The sequence below is a fragment of the Parasteatoda tepidariorum genome, chromosome X2 (assembly GCF_043381705.1).
Source record: "Parasteatoda tepidariorum isolate YZ-2023 chromosome X2, CAS_Ptep_4.0, whole genome shotgun sequence".
Taxonomy (NCBI): Eukaryota; Metazoa; Arthropoda; class Arachnida; order Araneae; family Theridiidae; genus Parasteatoda; species Parasteatoda tepidariorum.
This window is the reverse complement of record NC_092215.1, coordinates 57597564-57614910: the sequence shown is the minus strand read 5'-3', so window position 1 is coordinate 57614910 and position 17347 is coordinate 57597564. Positions and strand designations below refer to the sequence as shown.

At 29.0% G+C, this 17347-nt stretch overlaps 1 protein-coding gene across 1 annotated transcript in view; it reads left to right on the top strand.

The window, feature by feature from the left end:
• The window catches only part of LOC122271358 (uncharacterized), an 18821-nt gene extending 5029 nt beyond the window's left edge, over positions 1–13792 (top strand). Inside the window, exons 4-7 of the mRNA XM_043052340.2 lie at positions 771–993; positions 7122–7363; positions 8460–8551; positions 12126–13792. Of these exons, the coding sequence (XP_042908274.1) occupies positions 771–993; positions 7122–7363; positions 8460–8551; positions 12126–12797 (1229 nt within the window). The 3' untranslated portion in view covers positions 12798–13792. The remainder of the gene's footprint in view (positions 1–770; positions 994–7121; positions 7364–8459; positions 8552–12125) is intronic.
• The last annotated feature ends 3555 nt before the right edge of the window (positions 13793–17347 follow it).

The following is a 17347-nucleotide window of genomic DNA, read 5'->3' as shown; positions in this document are numbered from 1 at the left end:
CCAATATAATTTAAAAAGTAATATTACTGATATATTTGCTATAAATCACATAACAGTATTTATTAAAAGAAACGAAATATTAATATATATTCTCAGTAGTTTTAATTTGCTAAACCAGGTAGTTTTTCAAAAAGTAATTGTGTCTTTAGTGAACTGAGGAAAAATATAATTTCCAGCTTTATTTTTGCAATTGGTAATTTTTTTTCACTAACTGTTAAGTATCAATGTAATCATTTTTATAATAATAGATTAGTGCACAGTTGTATGTCAACACATTATTTATTACCTTAAACTGTCTGGAATTTATTATTAAAGGGTTGCGCTTGCGTTAAATTTACTATCGTGGAAATTCAGCTTTTTTGCGTTTTGGCTAATCTCATCCCTGCTGTAATATATAACTTAAGTTTCCTATGCCTCATACCATAATAATAATTTGAATGTTTTGTCGAGGTATAAAAGTGTTTACATTTATTTATAATAATCGTTATTACAAATATTTTCTTAAGTAGTTCTATTTAATAAGTTGAATTTGCTTGAATCCTCCTTCCTTGACCTGGGCAATGATTTGTCAGAGTTTGGAAACTTATTTTTCTCTATATATTTTGTAGCTTCCTTACTTTTTTTACTTTGTTCTTGTTTAGAAGTCTAAACATGTATATTTATCCTAACAAAACATACTGTATCAACAAAACACTGTTATTATACTGTATAACATAGCATTCATTAAAAAAAATTTTTTTTCATTTATTCAAAGTTTTATTTGTGTATAGATCACATGACTTTAATAAAACTTGATGTTGAAAGTGATGAGTCTCTTGAACCTGTTGCACCACCTCAAGGGTATGTAATGGGATCACACCCTGATTCTATATTAAGTGACAGGTGTAGTCTGTCAGAAATTACACCTCCTCGTCAGTTTTGCTCACCATCAATTGATGAAAGTTTATATGATGTACCACCACCTCCAAAGTTAGTTAACAAAAATACGTCGAGGTAATTTATTATATTTTTTCATTGGTTTTCTTTGAAGTAATGGTAGCATATCCATGATTAAAATATTTTACAACCATGACTTATGATTAAATTTTATAATACAGTAGAAAGTCGCGTATCCGGAATCGGCGGGACTTTCCGAAGTCCTATATTTGATTTTTTCGTATAATTGACCTCCAAGGTAAACAAAGCTTAAAATGATCTGAATCTAAGAAGCAGAAAATAAATAAACATTATTTTTCGGGCAATAATGTTTTAGTATTAGAATGATATCTAATCAGTCATAAACAAAATATTAGAAAAAAAATAATTATTGCTCTTCTAAAAATAAATATAGAAAACGAAAAAAATTCCCAGTTATGAAAATATTAATTGTTCTCTCCACCATTTTGAACTAGAACGAGTCAAGCAAGAAGGGGAAATTCCCGTCATTCAATAAGGTGGTTAGGTGGAGAAGAAAAATTCATTTCCTCCTTACTTGTCATTCAAGTTGAGGGCGGGGTAGTGACAAATTCTTATTTTCTCTCCCATCATTGGCTATCAATCAAGCATAAAGGCGTGGCATGCTAATTGGATTCTCTTTATTTTTTCTTGTGTGACTAAAGGGGATCCCCCTCCACTTTAACATTCAAAAAGGTTCCAGGAAATGCCTCTTTTACTAGCCAGCTGCATAGGAAAAAAGGGGGAGGGAGGGGACTCAGTTGTGCTCTTTTGCAAACAACCCCCCCCCTTTCCTGCATTCCAGAGGAGGAGTGTCATGGTCTTAGTAGATCTTCTGTTCTCTCTTCTGTTGATTTATGGGTTCAATGATCTCTAGAAGCTGAGAAGGGGAAAAACCTGTCAAAAGACTTTGTTTTTTTTTTTAAAAGGAGAGGGGAAGATAAAGAAATGTTTGTTTATTTTGATTGTTAAAAAGTGTCCGGGAAATCGACCCTTCCGGAAAAGGGACGTCCGGATATGGGACGTTACACTGTACATTAAAATTTGTTTATTTATTATTATTTTTTCTTCAGAAATGCTATATGTAATTAAAAATCATTATTTATTTTCATTTTCACTTATGGTCTTTTATGAAGCTTAATTTTATGAAAACAATATAAAGGATAAACATTTATAATTATTCTGACTATGTATTGTAATGTGAAAACTAATATCTTTTTTTCCTGTTTCGGTTTCTAATTTGTATTGTTAATAAATAAATATATTTGTGGAACTTCTTTCTTACAAAGATAAGTGCAAAATAACTCCCAATTTAATACAACTCCAACAGAGATAACTCCAATTTTAAAAACTTACCATTTAGCTCTTAATTATTATGATGTATAGACATTTAATTTTACATCTGACAATTTTACACTAATGATGTTTTATAAATATATTTTCAATTACAAACAATTTGTAATTATTTATTTTTGTGCGAGTTGTGATAAATTGTTTATATATGATCTTCTGATTACTTATTTCTGTGTATATTTGTGTATTGTGGTTTTGTCTTCAAATTTGAAAAATGCTTTTGCATTTTAGGCAGTTATATATATCTTGCTTAAACTATTTCTCTGTTAAAATGATCATTTAAAAAATGTGAAATAGAAAGTAACAATGTTAAAGCATTACATGCATCATTTTTTTTTCAATAAATTTGTAATTTCCAATTTTAAATATAATAGTTTTTAATTATCTCAAATAAATAATACTCTTTTTTTTAAGGGAATCAAATAATACATAAAGATTAAAAAAGAAATTAGCGATTGGCTGTCAGTGAAAAAATATGAATGAACTTTTACACATGCTATTTAAATATTTCTTTATTGTTTGCAAAATTATTATTTTTTTAAGTAATAAATTTTAATTTTTCTTTGTTTTTATTTTAAAAAAACAATTGAAACTTTAGATCTTTCCATAGAAAAATATGTAAATTAATATGGTATGAAAATTTTATGTTTCCTAATTCATTTTTTTTCATCTAATATTAAACAATAAAAAGCAATAAATAATTATTAAACATTATTGTTTGCTTGAAATTATTTTTGGGTAAACTGGTTTCATGAGTGGGTGTAATTTTTTTTTGAAATTGCGCAGTTAGTTTTAAAGATGTGACCAAAAACTCAAAAAGGGAAGTTAGCATCCAGGGGACTAAATTTTTATCTGCTCTCCTCACTAAAGTATTAGGGTTACGATTTCCAGATTGTGGCTACCTCCCATATTTTAAAGGTTAAGAATCCAAATATGTAAAAAAATGCATATTTATTCACGTGAAGTACATTTTTTTGTCTGATTTCGTAATTTAATTAATAATTAGCATGAATTAGTTAGTATATTTGAGGTCATCCCTGAAACCATTAAGATTGACACAGTATGGTAAAATTTGATCATTAAAACGCAAGTTATTCAGGATATCTTTTATTTTACACACTGTACAATGATTCATTTTAAGAGAAATTTTTTCTCTACTCCCGGTTCCTAAACAATCTATGGTACCAATTCTCAAATTTAATCTGGAAAATAATAAAGTCTTTCCAATAAATGTGCCAATTAAAGGAGTCATTAATATATAAAATTTTCTCCACAATTCTATTCAAGCACTACTCTGCTAATTTATTTTAATATTAAAAAAGTTAAAGTTGGACGTGGAATTCTGCTTTTTTTTCCCAATTTTTAAATTTTTGACAATTCTCCAAGAATGTAATTTTTTGGGGGCTAATTATTACAGACCTCATAACTGCCGAAACCCAAGCCTCTTGAACAATAGTCATACTTGGGACGAACTTTAACTTTTCCCCCTTGCAGTAGCCTCCTGAGAAAGAATAATCATCAGGAGAAAATGGGTGAAGCTTCAGCAGGTGAGCATTTGCCTTGACAACCCCGACTTCCGCTGTGGAGCGGAAAAGATGAGGTTCTTGTTCGCTGAGTTTTGAGCAGCTTTGTTTCAATCCAATATTTAATCCAGGGTTTTCCTCATTGGTGCAACATGTATTGAATTTGCACATTGGTACATCATTCTCTCAACTCCGCTAGTTCTTATATTTGGCCATTCCTGTGCTTGTCTGTGCACATATTTGTTTTTTGTTTACTTGTGTCCTTTTCACATGGTTTTTGGTAGATGAATGTAGTTTAACAATGGAAGACAATGTGATAGATAAAAACAAAGTGCTTACGACTGATGCTGCTGAAAAAAATTAACTCAAGTTTGATTAGTTAAATAAAACAGTCAAAGTGACTACAACTGTTAGTAACAGTCTATCAGAAGATATTGAGGTGAAAGTTAGAGACTTCAATTTAAAATGATTGACTGGCAATTAATTTAAAAGGATGATTATTAAGCCTTAAATATTGCTTAATTTTCTTTAATAAGGTAGTGGTGAACGAAATATATTTAAGAAAAATTTAAATTTCACTGTTTCTACAACTTTTAATATAAAATAAAAAATCTCTTGGCAAAGTTAGAAGTTTTGTTTTTATTCATCTTATTGATATCACAGTATTACATAGAACACCCTCCTGTTTCATGCCTCCCACTTTCATGATTGTAATTAGAACTCACTGCTTCTAAAACTTCTAATATAAAATAAAAAATCTCCCGGCTAAGTTAGAAGTTTTGTTTTTATTTATCTTATTGATATCACAGTATTACAGAGAACACCCTGTTTCATGCCTCCCACTTTCATGACTGTAATTAGGACTGATCAAATACTTGCACCAAGGAAAAGCAATAATGTAATTTGATACTCAGAATTATTTTAAATTCTTCTTCAGCTAGTAATAAAGAGAAATTGAAAAAAAAAAAAAATAAGAGTAATGAGGTGAAACTGTGTACCTTGATTCTGGTGAAATTAGGTCTGCTTTTTAGTATGTGAATACTTAATTTTAGTGTACCTTAACACTAAAAATTGGGGTAATTAATTTGCACCAAAGTAGTGTTCCACTACACCAAGGACCAAGGCTATTCTTTAACACTACTTAGTGTATAATAGTCGCCACCATTTTTGTTATTCAGTTAGTCTAAGATTTATAATTACTGTAAGATAGGATGCAGTAATAGTCAGTAAAGCTATTTTCCTGGTACAATATAAAGGAAGTCATTTATTTAGGATACCTATCTATACTGATTTTTAAAATAAAATTTGTTTATTAATCAATTTACACACAGCACAAGAGAATATTAATATGAATTCGAACTAGGCTTAATAAAACCTGAGTGAATAGAATTTAAATATTGTAAAATTATTTAATACAATTGACAGATTTATGTAAGTATTAAGAATTATTGTTTCATTTTCTGCTCTGAATTGATGGCCATTTACATGGCACTAGAGTTTCTGAGCGACATTTGACCGAAGAAATCAGGATGAAACATCTACTAAATTGGGGACCAAAACGGAATTATAATTATTGAAAAACTCAGGGCCCTATCTGGTTCTTTTATACTTCATCTGCTATGGATTCCATCCCATGTGAATTTTAAATAGAATGATACTGCTGATGGCCTAGCAAAAGAGGACACTTCCAATATTCAGGCTAATTCAGAACCTCTGATGATCCTTGAGCTGTACTTGAAAAACAAGGCTTCTATAAACACCTTTTGGAAACCACATCCATAATATCTTAGTGGGAGTCATAAAGCTTTAAAGGTGACCATAGAGATCACTCTGCTTTAACTTAACTATACACTGGACTGGACTCAATTGTCTACTGGACATTTTCTCATATTGCAAAGAAATTTCCAGTTTGCACTAATTGTAGTAAAGCAGAAGCTGCTTTGCAATGTCTGATTAACTGTGTTAACTTAGTATACGAGGACCTTCTGAAGAGACTTATGCACGTTTTGGAGATATTTAAAGTTAACGAACTCATGGATCTGATTCATATCAGAGGAATGAGTGTCATAAAATATTATGAGAAACATAAATATCTTTATTATACAACTAAAAGCATGCATATCTTTGATAATGGTTTACTCATAGTTTGTCATATCACCCCAGCAAGAAGATTGAAGTTACTTGGCAAATAATTGACCGCAATCAATATTCTTGATCAATCAGTAAAGCGGATTGAAACTTGGTAATAAATAGGCTATCTTAGCTATCTTTAACTAATCTTACCCCTCTTCCCTTATGTATATATATCTGTATATTTCACGTTAGTTTATAATTTTACCTTTGTAAATCTTCTAGCACATTTTTTCCCAACAGGAATATTACGCATCTCAGGGGTACATCATAAATTATTTTTTGTATGCCTGGCATATTTAAGGTCATGTGAAAATGGAGTCATTCCTTTTCTCAAATTTTATTATTTGAACCTTTATTTTAAAAAAATGGAAAACTTTAAAACTAAGGCAACAGTTACACTGATGTGTTTTCTTTTTTTAATATATATGGAGGTTTAGACCGAAAAGAAAATTTTTTATTGGTGAACTCATAGTTAAAATTTGTCTTTAATGATAACTAAGGTGTCATTACTGAGGTGTAAGTTTTTTTTCAGCACCTCATCACTAAATGGTGCTGAAATAACTATTTAACTGTAAGACTATATCTTCTTTGGTTTTATATAAGAGAAATTATTACATTTTGCTATTTTTATTCCGAAATCATGTATAGCATATTCGTTGTTTGTCATTAGCAAGTTTATTATGACTGAAATAAATAATTAATAAATTTAAATTTGCTGAAAAATTTATTAAAAGTTTGGGGTTATATTAAGAATAAATATTGAATAGCTTTTATTTGTTGTAATTAAACTTTCTTTATTATCTATATAAGTCTTTCAAACTATTCTCTTGGATTTAGCAATAAAATAACTTCATATGAAATAAATTTAAACAGATTTTAAATTGCATTGTCAGTGGATGCTCTACAGTAATGCTTTCAATTTTCGACATTAATTAAATATATAACAGAATCTCTGTGCTATTTAGATTTGGGATTTTCATAAAAATATTCAATTCTGGAGTTAATGCCAATAACTGTCACTTTTTTAAAGTTCTTAACTTTTCTTGATTTTGTTCATTAATATACTAAGTATAATTTTAATATGGACCTAAACCTATATAATCTCAAAACCTACTATATATTTTATTCATATTTATGAGTTAATTGCAACTAATTGAATTAAATATTGTTTCATTTTAGAGTAAATGACAGCTTGGATTCTCTTACTGCTTCACATTCTCAAGATTCTTGCTTTGATCAAACTTCCTGTAGTAGCTGTAGTCCATCTAAATGTGATTCATCTGTTTATGAAAACAATATTTATCAAAATGTTGATTCTGATAGTCTTCTATATGAAATTCCACCTCCACCATCTTTTTTTGCTACAAAGCGATTTTCTGATCCATTGCAGCAGTGCTCTATATATCAGAATGAAGAAAAAGGTGAATTTATATTTTTAAAGAGAACTAGGTATAGAGAGAACATAAAAAGCAATGAGGACTCTGCAATAAATGAAACAGAAACAAGAAATTCCAAAAAAGAATTGCACAGGGTTCCCACGGTCCTTAAAAGTCCTTAAAAACTGCTTAGTTTTTATTTTGAAAATTAAGGGCCCTTAAAAGTACTTAATTTTGNCGGAACGATCGGGTCCATCGCTATTCCGGATAACTGATTTTTCCGGTTTTCTGAATCGCTACTAAAAGCCGTTTTTTTTATTGTTAAACCCAACTAAAAAAAAAAATTGGAAATTATCTTAAAACGAAGTAATACACTAATGATTATTTCCAAAATGATGGTAAGGTAAACATCTTTCAAAATAGAAAGAAAAATCCTAAAATCATGAGGAAAAAAAATTTTTTTTGTTGAAAATGGCGGGGAAATGTATCGAATTTCATTCCGGTTTTTTGGTTTTCCGGTTTTCTGATTTCCGGATAACGGGCTCTGTACAGTGCTAAGTTATTTTTGAATATTGCTATCATGGTTTTGATTAATTTTTTAAAGTTATTATAGGTGGAGAACCAATTTCTTTCAAAATTTGTGTTTTAGTTTTAAAAAAAATTGCATAAGCTAGCATGATGTCTTTTTTTGAATTTTTAAGCTCTAAATTTTTTGTATCTTTTCTTTTTCATATTATATTGGCAAAGTTACTTGTACTCAAGTTTTCTAAAAAAATTTTGAAAATAAGTTATGATACTTTTTTACACTTCATCTGTCAGAGTGTTTGCATTTGCCATTATACTAAAGTTAAATCATTACTTTAAAAACAAAGACTACCATTTAAAGAGAAATTATACAATAAATATGTACATACTAAATGCACAATTATCATGTTTGGTCAGTAATATTCATAGCACTTTTCATGTTTATTTATCATTCAGTTTAAGCAGTCAGTATTAAACAGAAAATAATTAAGTTGAAAGAAAACTAGTGAATTTTATAAAATTAACACTTTTAATTTTGTGTTCATTTATAAATAAGTTTAAAATGTTTCAAACCTTTAATTTAAAGTAGTATATAAACCTAATTGGAATTTTTCAGATATATTTGATACATCTGAAGTTACAGCTTGGAGATTACAAAACAGCTATATTCCAATGCTACCGTCTAATTCCTGCAGTAACCGTCCTCGGGTATTGCTGTTTTTATACATCCTTTTATATATTTGAATAACCTCTATTATTTGAACCTTTCCTCATTTTACCTCTGTTAACCTAAATCATTTCCAAGTTTTTTAATAAACACATTTGATTTATTTTTCCATATTATAGTCTAAGAGCCTTTTTTGTTATGTAACACTAACTTCATATGTATTTTCTCACTCACAAGGAGGAATGGTCCATTTATCATAACGCTTATCTGTTGTAAATAGCCCAGACAACATTCCTACTCATTCTATTTTAAAATCACCTCCATAATCTTAATATGGCCTCTTCTTCCGTTAACCACAATTTTTTTGAATCATTCCAATCTCCTATGTTTATCACTTTTTGATAATTTTATGGCAATGAATTTTATTTGGAAGATAAGGGAAAAAATTATTTTTGTTAAATTTCTTCTGGAGGGCTAGAGAAGGAAAAAGCTCTTCACCATAAGAAGTTCCTTATGGACTTGCAGCAATGAAAAAGATTTCAAGGGTTTTTACTTCCCTAAGTTGTTTTAAAAAAAATCATTAAAATTATTGTTTTTTTTCTATTATTCTAAGCTTTCTTTGTAATAATTCTTTCCATACTTTTTGCAATAATTCTATCCATGCCTTTTTGCAATCATTCTCTATTCTTTTGCAATCATTCTCTTGCATCTTATTAAAGCTTCTAATTCCCTTTTTACTCCTGACTCACCTACATTTAATATAAATGTATTGCTATGATTTTGGCTAAAAGCAGGTGAATAAAAAAGATCCTTTTTTCTATAGTAGAAAAAAAAACGTGTGAAACTTCTTTGTATTTGCAAAGTATGTTGTTAAAGCTTTTAAAATATGATTCTGAAATTACGTATGATTTTTAAATAGCATATGTACTAGATAGTCAACAGTCTTGAGACAACACTTCTTTTATTGCATTTATTTTCTAAAAGTGAAACTATTAAAAATGATCTAACTAACTCCCTGGTATTACAGTCCATGTTGGACCATGCCTCACTAACAATTTTCCTCCAAAGTTGCCTGTCTCTAGCTCTTTGTTTCCAGTTTCGGACTTTCAGAGTCTTAAAGTCTTTTTTCACCTCGTCTAACCATCTCTTGGCCGGTCTTCCTTTTTTCCTTTGGTCCTGGCACTGTCCCTTCAATATCTTCTTAGTGCCTCTGTTTTCCTCCATTCTCTCAAGGTGTCCTAGCCATTGAATTCTCTTTGCTTTAATATAATTTATTATATCTTTTTCGCTTTAATATAATTTATTATATCTTTTTCTTTAAATAGTCTTGCAATTTCAAAATTGTATCGCTTTCTCCACAGATCACCCTCTTTGACTGGTTCAAAAATAGTTCTAAGAATTTTTCTTTCCCAGGTAATCAGCATTTTTTTCTTGTTTCTGGGTTGGAGTCCATGTCTCTGATCCATAGATAACGGTTGGTCTGATTATAGTTTTATAAACCTGAAGCTTTGTTTTCCTCATTATTACTTTTGATGTTAGCAATCTCTTAAATGCAAAATAACTGCGATTTCCAGCATTTAGTCTTTACTTAATCTCTGGCATAATATCATTGTTGCTGAGTTTATAATAATATTCTTGCATGTTTCCCACTTCTCTTCCACTGAAAAATTCTCTGTATTCCCTAGGTACTCATCATCAATCTTCGCATCCAATGCTCTGCCATAGCTATCTTATTTTTTAGTTTCTTTACGCATAATTTCTTCTGCTTTTTTCCCTTGCTGTTTCAGGTCTTTAATATTCTCTGTCTATATTTCATAACAACCAAAAAGTGATCACTATCACAATCTGCTTCCCTGTAGCTTCTGACGTCCATAACATCCGAGGCATGTTTTTTATCAATTAAAACGTGATCGATTTGATTTTTTGTTTCCCCGTCCGGGGAAGGATTCTGTTTCCTTATGAATCCTCTTATGATCAAAACATGTACTTCTAATAATCATATTGTTGCTAGTGGCAAAATCTACCATTCTTACTCCATTTTCGTTGCTGGTTTCATGCAGGCTAAAGCAGCCTGTAGTTGGTCTAAACCAGGGTTCTCTTCCAATTTTAGCATTTAAGTCTCCTAACACTATCTTTACATCATATCTTGGTACCTTTGAAATTTCCTTATTGAGATCTTCATATAACTCATTTTTTTGTTCTTCCTCAGCATCTTCGGTAGGAGCATGTACACTAAACAAGATAATGTTGAAGAATTTAGCTCTCAACCTTAATATACAAATTCTTTCATTAACTGCTCTAAAATCAATTACTTCACTCTTTACTTCTTTTCTCACAATGAATCCCGTGCCGTGAGAGTTTCTAGGTGAGCTGGAACTGTTGAAAATAGTATTTCCTAGATCAGTAATATTGCTCCCTTTCCATCTGACCTCTTGAATTGCCAAAATATCCAATCTATATTTATAGCTGCAGATTTAATAAAATTTGGATATTAATAAAATTTGGATATTATTAAAATATAGTTGTTATATATCATTATTCAAAATAGATAGAAATTATTCAACTTAATGGTAACTTGACTCATGAAATTATAATTAAAATATATGTTTGCTAATTTATCAACAGCCTAAATGATGTTTAATCATGGACTTAAAACAAAATTACCTTTATCTTATAAAGTGTTGAATCCTGAAATATTTAGTAAAGTAAGACAAAAGCTAATTTTCACACATTTAGATAGTGAAAATGGAATAAGACCTTATGTACCATGTTCACTTTTCTAATATTAATTGTAATATTGGAACAATATTGGAATCAGTCTTTCAGTAGAAGATCAGTGTATTGAAATCTTTATGTGTACTTATACATACATCAGTTAAAACCCAAGAAGGGCATAATTCTGTAAAAGTGCTTATTGTAACATTTAATGTGCATTGTTACATTTACTACTCATGTTGTAGTTGGTTCGATTTCTGTATTTTGTCTCTACATAGGTTTTTGCCATATGTTGTTAATGTGTTTTATAGTTAATAAATATTTTGTGATCACATTTTAAGTATGTTACTATTTTCTTACACATTACAAGATCATAGTAGGATTGACATAATTGAAACTAGTTTCTGAATTTAAAATTTTGTGGTAGGATCAATTAGATTACTTTTCTGTCTGAAAAGAGCAAACTACAACACGAAAAATTTAAAGTGAATATTATTTTTTGAAACTAATGCATCAATAGGTTTTTAATTGTACAGTCATGAGTTATATAGACTATTTTGTCTCTTTTTATAGAGATTTTGTTTATGATGCTTATTTTTTATGGGCAACACTGACAACAAGATTGACAAAATGTCAGCTCGTGCTTTTTAAAACAAACCTGTGAGCAAACTGGGGACTCATAAAGCTCTCTATTCAAAACTTAATTTAATTTAAAATCTTAATGACACCTTTCATCTTGTTTTTGATGCATAGTCATCTTTCTTTATTACCTTTGAATGTTTATTTTCCATGCTTAGTGCTTACTACAATGTATTATTCCATGCAGCTGCTTCAATGATATAGTTTTATTATTTAATATTTAACCTTCAATAAAAATTTAATGGTATATTCTTTTTCTAGGCTCCTGCCAAGCCTCCTCGAAAATCAGTCAGTCCACATTCTTCCGAATCAAAATCATCCCAAAGAAGTAGTTATGAATTTTTGTGTTTAGCATCTAGTGGGATGCATGAATGCTCACCAAAGTTCCTTGATAAAAACAAAAATAATTCAAAACTTTTAAATTATTCAAATTCTTACCATAAATCAGATTATGTAGACATGGCCAACAGAGCCATTACAACTTATGAAAATCACAATATTATATGTGCCAATGGACTTGACTTTCAGACAAAAGCACCTGATAAAGAAGATTATAATTATTCGTCGTCCATTAATAAATTTTCTGAAATATTACCTTTAAAATTATTCAGTGATGATTTGAGCAAGAAAGGAAACTCTTTCAACAATCTAATGCCATCTAAAAGTACGCCTGCTCTTCATGCATCACGGCATACTTTAGATCAAGTAGTTCCTACAATTACTAAAGAACTTAGTTTTCAAAAACCAAACTTCCTAAATATTCCTAATAAAATAGTTGAAATTCCTACTAATTATGAGCAACCTCCTACGCCTGATAATCCTCCACCATCTCCAGGGACTGCTGAAATTGGAATTCATGAAAAAATTCATCCTACTGGTCAGGTAAGCAGTATTGCTATTTTCATTAATCCTGTTTTAGATGAAAATACCTAGGGTAGTTTCTAGGTCTTGTCATAACATACTGAACAACAATACATAGTCTTGTCATAACATACTGAAATAATTAAGATTCATATTGGAATTCAGTTTTTCTACCACAAACAATTAACAATAACAAGTATCAGGTACAGTAATGCATGCTCAATATACATTTTATGGTGTATATGCACAAAGCCAATCAAATATCTCATGAACTTTTTTACTGAACCAAAAAAGCCTGATTTTTTTTTTTTTTTTTTTGAAATCTGTCTTTATCTTTAAGTTGTTTTTACCTTTTCATTTTAGTCATATCTCTTAAACTATTTCATGCAAAAAATGATCTTCAATAATTTTTTATTGTTGAATTTTAAAAAAAATTAGAAGAAAAATAATAAATTAATGGAATTCTTATCAAGATTTTGATTATTATTAAATGAAATAAGTTATTGGAAAAATTAAAATAAATGTGTCTCTTTTTTAAAGCATTTTTTTCAACATATAAGGATAGTATTTAAGTAGAAATCAATAAAAAATTCTAAGAGTTATGATCAATAAGTTTTTCAGTTACATCACTGAAGATTATGTTAGAATGCAGTTCTTTCTCCCCCAAACATCTAACAATAACAAATATAAAGCACAGCAATGCATGCACAAAGCCAGTAAAATATCTCATGAACTTTTTCACTTACTGTAAAAAGGCAGTTTCCAGAAATTGCTCCAAAGTGCTAGATTCTCGGTTTTTGTTTGGAATCTAGCGTCCCAGCTAGATGTAACAAGTTTGGTTTCAGGCACTTAGTAGACGATTTTGAAAGAAACCATCAGGCAATCTGAGATTGCTAACAAGTTAGAAGATATAATAAGAACATGAATGGGTTTTTCATTCCTGTTTAGCTGTGGAAACAGCTGATGTGTATGAGGAATGTTTAAAAATAATATCTGATGCATCATTCAAAGGTTTTTCGGATTTTGACTAAAATAATTGTTAAATAAATATTTTAGTTTTAATAAAATGTTTTGTTTTCATTATTCTTTACAAAAGAATTCTTACTTTCTCGCCAATTACATTTACCTGATTGTAATATTTCTACAAAAATAAAAGGTTTTTGCGAAAGGTAAGTTATTTAAAACACAATTTATTTATTTTAATCATTATGTTCTATTTTTATTTCTTTGTTTATATAATCATATTTATTCTTAATTAAATTCAGTAATATTTTATACAGGTATTTGTACATACCTTATTAAATATGATCAATTTTCATAAAAACTCAATTTACATTTCTTTGATGCTACTCTTTACTTTTTCACCTCAGCAACTTGGCAATTTTTTTACAAATTTAATTATAGGCTGAATTTATATCTTATGGTACCCCAAAACGATACAAATTGTACCACATACATGTTTTTATAAATATGTGAAAATTTTCATAATATGAAGAAATTTCTAATTGTTAAGTTTTTTGCTTTTTCTAACAGCATTTTTTCCTCTAGTTTATTTTATCAATTCAAAGAAGCAAAAAACCTTTATATCAATATTCTTTGTTTTCTAAATTAGACATGATAAAATTTATTTGTTTTTAAGTCTGTTGGACTGTCAATGTAGATTTGTCCTGATAGATGTTAAATAGACATTAAATATGCTATCCTCTTCAGATTCTAAAATTATGACTGAAAAGCATAAGCTTTTTAAGTATATAGTACTTATAGAATATATAGTACTTTAGCATATAGTACTTTTTAAGTACTTATAGAGAGTGTCTTAGAGAGACTTAGCTTGAGCAATTCAATTTTTTTCTATTAAGAATTTCCTAATACTGTCCTGAATTCTGAAAACTCCTGAAGTCTTCAAAACATTCCAAGTTGTCGTCATATTTCAGAGCCTTACAGAACCTCAGAGAGAGAGATGGTATTAACCCTTTGATGCATTACTTTTTTCCATCTTTAAAAATTCAACTTTTTCATTGACACTGCTTTTCTATTGCAGAATTTGTTGATCCACAATTTGCAAAGCATTTAACCACCAAGTCTAAATACAAATAGTCACCCCAAGCAGATTTAGATCATTCCACTGTGTTAGCTATTGTGTTCTAATTAACTAATTCAGAAGCATTCATGCTGTCATTAACTTTTGCTATGATTGACTGTTGCGAATATCATTGGTATTCCAGCTTAAACCATTTGAAAATGCCTTGGTTCAAAAGATAAGTTATGGAGCTAGTGACAGAAAATAAAAATAACAATTTCACATTCTTGAACCTTCCAGGTGTTGAGCCTATGGGCAAAATTGGATTGAAATTGTTGTGCTATACACAACTTTTTCATCTAATAATGTAGAAAAAACTATGTTCTTTTATGTGTAGGAAAGCTGGCATCGAAAAGTTCATAAATAGATAAGATTAACTCTTGTAGGGTTAAATTATTTTTATGATAATGGTAGGTCATGTTTTCAAGAAGATTTTTTCTTTCTTTTCTGACCATCTTTTGATTAAAATCTGTTAGCCACACTTCCAAGATTTCAGCTGTTATCCAGGCTTTGCTATTTGACTTCCAATGAATTCGAATTTTATGATAATATCTTTATTTCTAAAAATCAGGGTTCTGAAAGTTATGTCCCTTTCTTGAACAACATTTTGTTTGGGGACCCCATCCCAACGTAAGGCATTTTAGGTTTTTTATTTTAAGATTTAATTTTTAAGTTAATATCATAATTAATACATTACAATAAATATCTGTTAAGGGTCATTCTCACTGAAAAGGTATAAATAGACTAAAAATTTTTCTTAAATTAAAGTAATTAAAAAAGGGATAAAAATTACATAAATGCCTTTATTTATTTTTGTTATATGTCCTTATAATAATGGTAAAGTTTTCTATTTTATTTTTTGCAAGATTTAAAATATTTTAAATTCTGTCTTGTCCACGGAGGAGATGTAATAGTCAACGGAGGAGACATTTTATGTTATAAAATATAAAATGTCAATGAAGACTAATTCATTAATTATTGGGTACAACTGATATGAGTTTAACATTAATAAGTAAATAATGAAATATTTCGTTATTAGAGATGAGCTACTTCCGATTAATCATGCTGCTATGAAGGGAAACATGCATTTTTAAACTAGGTGTGCAATTTTTTAAGTAACTCTTACTGAATATTAATAAATTAAAATATAAAGACTATTGAAATAAAAATTCAGACTCCATATGAAAGTTGAGTGTTGAGTGTTGTCATTTTATGCAAGTTAAACATACTGTCATCCAAATAACATTTTTGTTTTTTTCTTTGCTTCTTGTTATTGTTTCTTTTTTCCCTGGGCACAAACGGCTCGCTCTATCAATTTCTAGAAATTTAAGTACATTTTATCTCGATTTTTCTGTTAAATCTCTTTCTGATACAGATTTTAAAGTTTCATTATGGCATTTAGTAAGCACTTTGCCTGAAGTAATTTTTTTTACCTGATTCCGACACTTTCTAATAATTTTACCAGTCAATGCTTGTAATATTGTCTTTTTCACTTTGTGAGAGTTTTGGCTTTTAAAGTTAGATTGAATTTGTCTGCCAATAACTTTGGCAAATAACAATTTTCTAATCACATTAGAATTGATTCTTCTTTACTATTCATTTCTCTGCTGATTTTCCTTCTTGGTGATTCATTTTTCTTCTCTTTACTTCTCTGAAATCTGCTTAATTTTTTTTATATCTTTCAAGTCTAGTATTTAGTTTCTTGTTTTTCTCTTCTAATTCTTCTATCTTCTTTTTTAATTTATAACGGTTTTTTCTTACTGTTTTTTTTCCTCTTAAAACTCCAGAATTATTTTCTTCGACAATGTTACTATTATTCAATAGAGAAGATGAACTCGAAGTTGTATCTATGATTAATCCTTCAAATTCTACCTAACGTTTTCTTTGTTTACGATATTTTCTTGCTTTTTTTTCCAAACTTTTCTTATATTTCTTTCAAGTTCATTTATTTCTTGAACACTTATAATTTTTCCGCTGGCTTTTCTTTGGTGGTAATGCTCTCTCTCTTTTTTTTTTTTTACTTTCTTCAAACAATATAGGGTTTTCTTTTAATTTCTGTCTAGCTTGTCTCATACTAAGTTTTTTCTGTTCCCTTCTCTTTTGCATTTGAACATTTGATTGCTTCCTTTTTTTTACATTGTGGTTTTGCCATTTTTTTCCTAAAATTTGAAGAGAAAAAATTTTTTAAACATCATGGAAATTATTTAGAAAAATTGCCAATATTTAGTACTTCTCCGATAAGAAAAAGTTAAACTTAATTGATTTTCTTTGAAAATACAAAAAATTAACACATTTGTTCCATTTTAAAAAATATCAATTAAAAGAAAATAGTTTTTTAATAACTAAAATTGTATTATGGTTATCTAACACATTGTCTCTTCCATTGACTGTGTCTTCTCCTCTGTGGACTTGTTATGTCCACGGAGAGGAAGTGAATTCATTCAAAAATAAAAAAAACTTGCTATTTTTATCATATGAACAAATAGATTTATCAAAATAAATAAACATTGAAAAAAAGAAATATTTTTTCTTATCATATCAT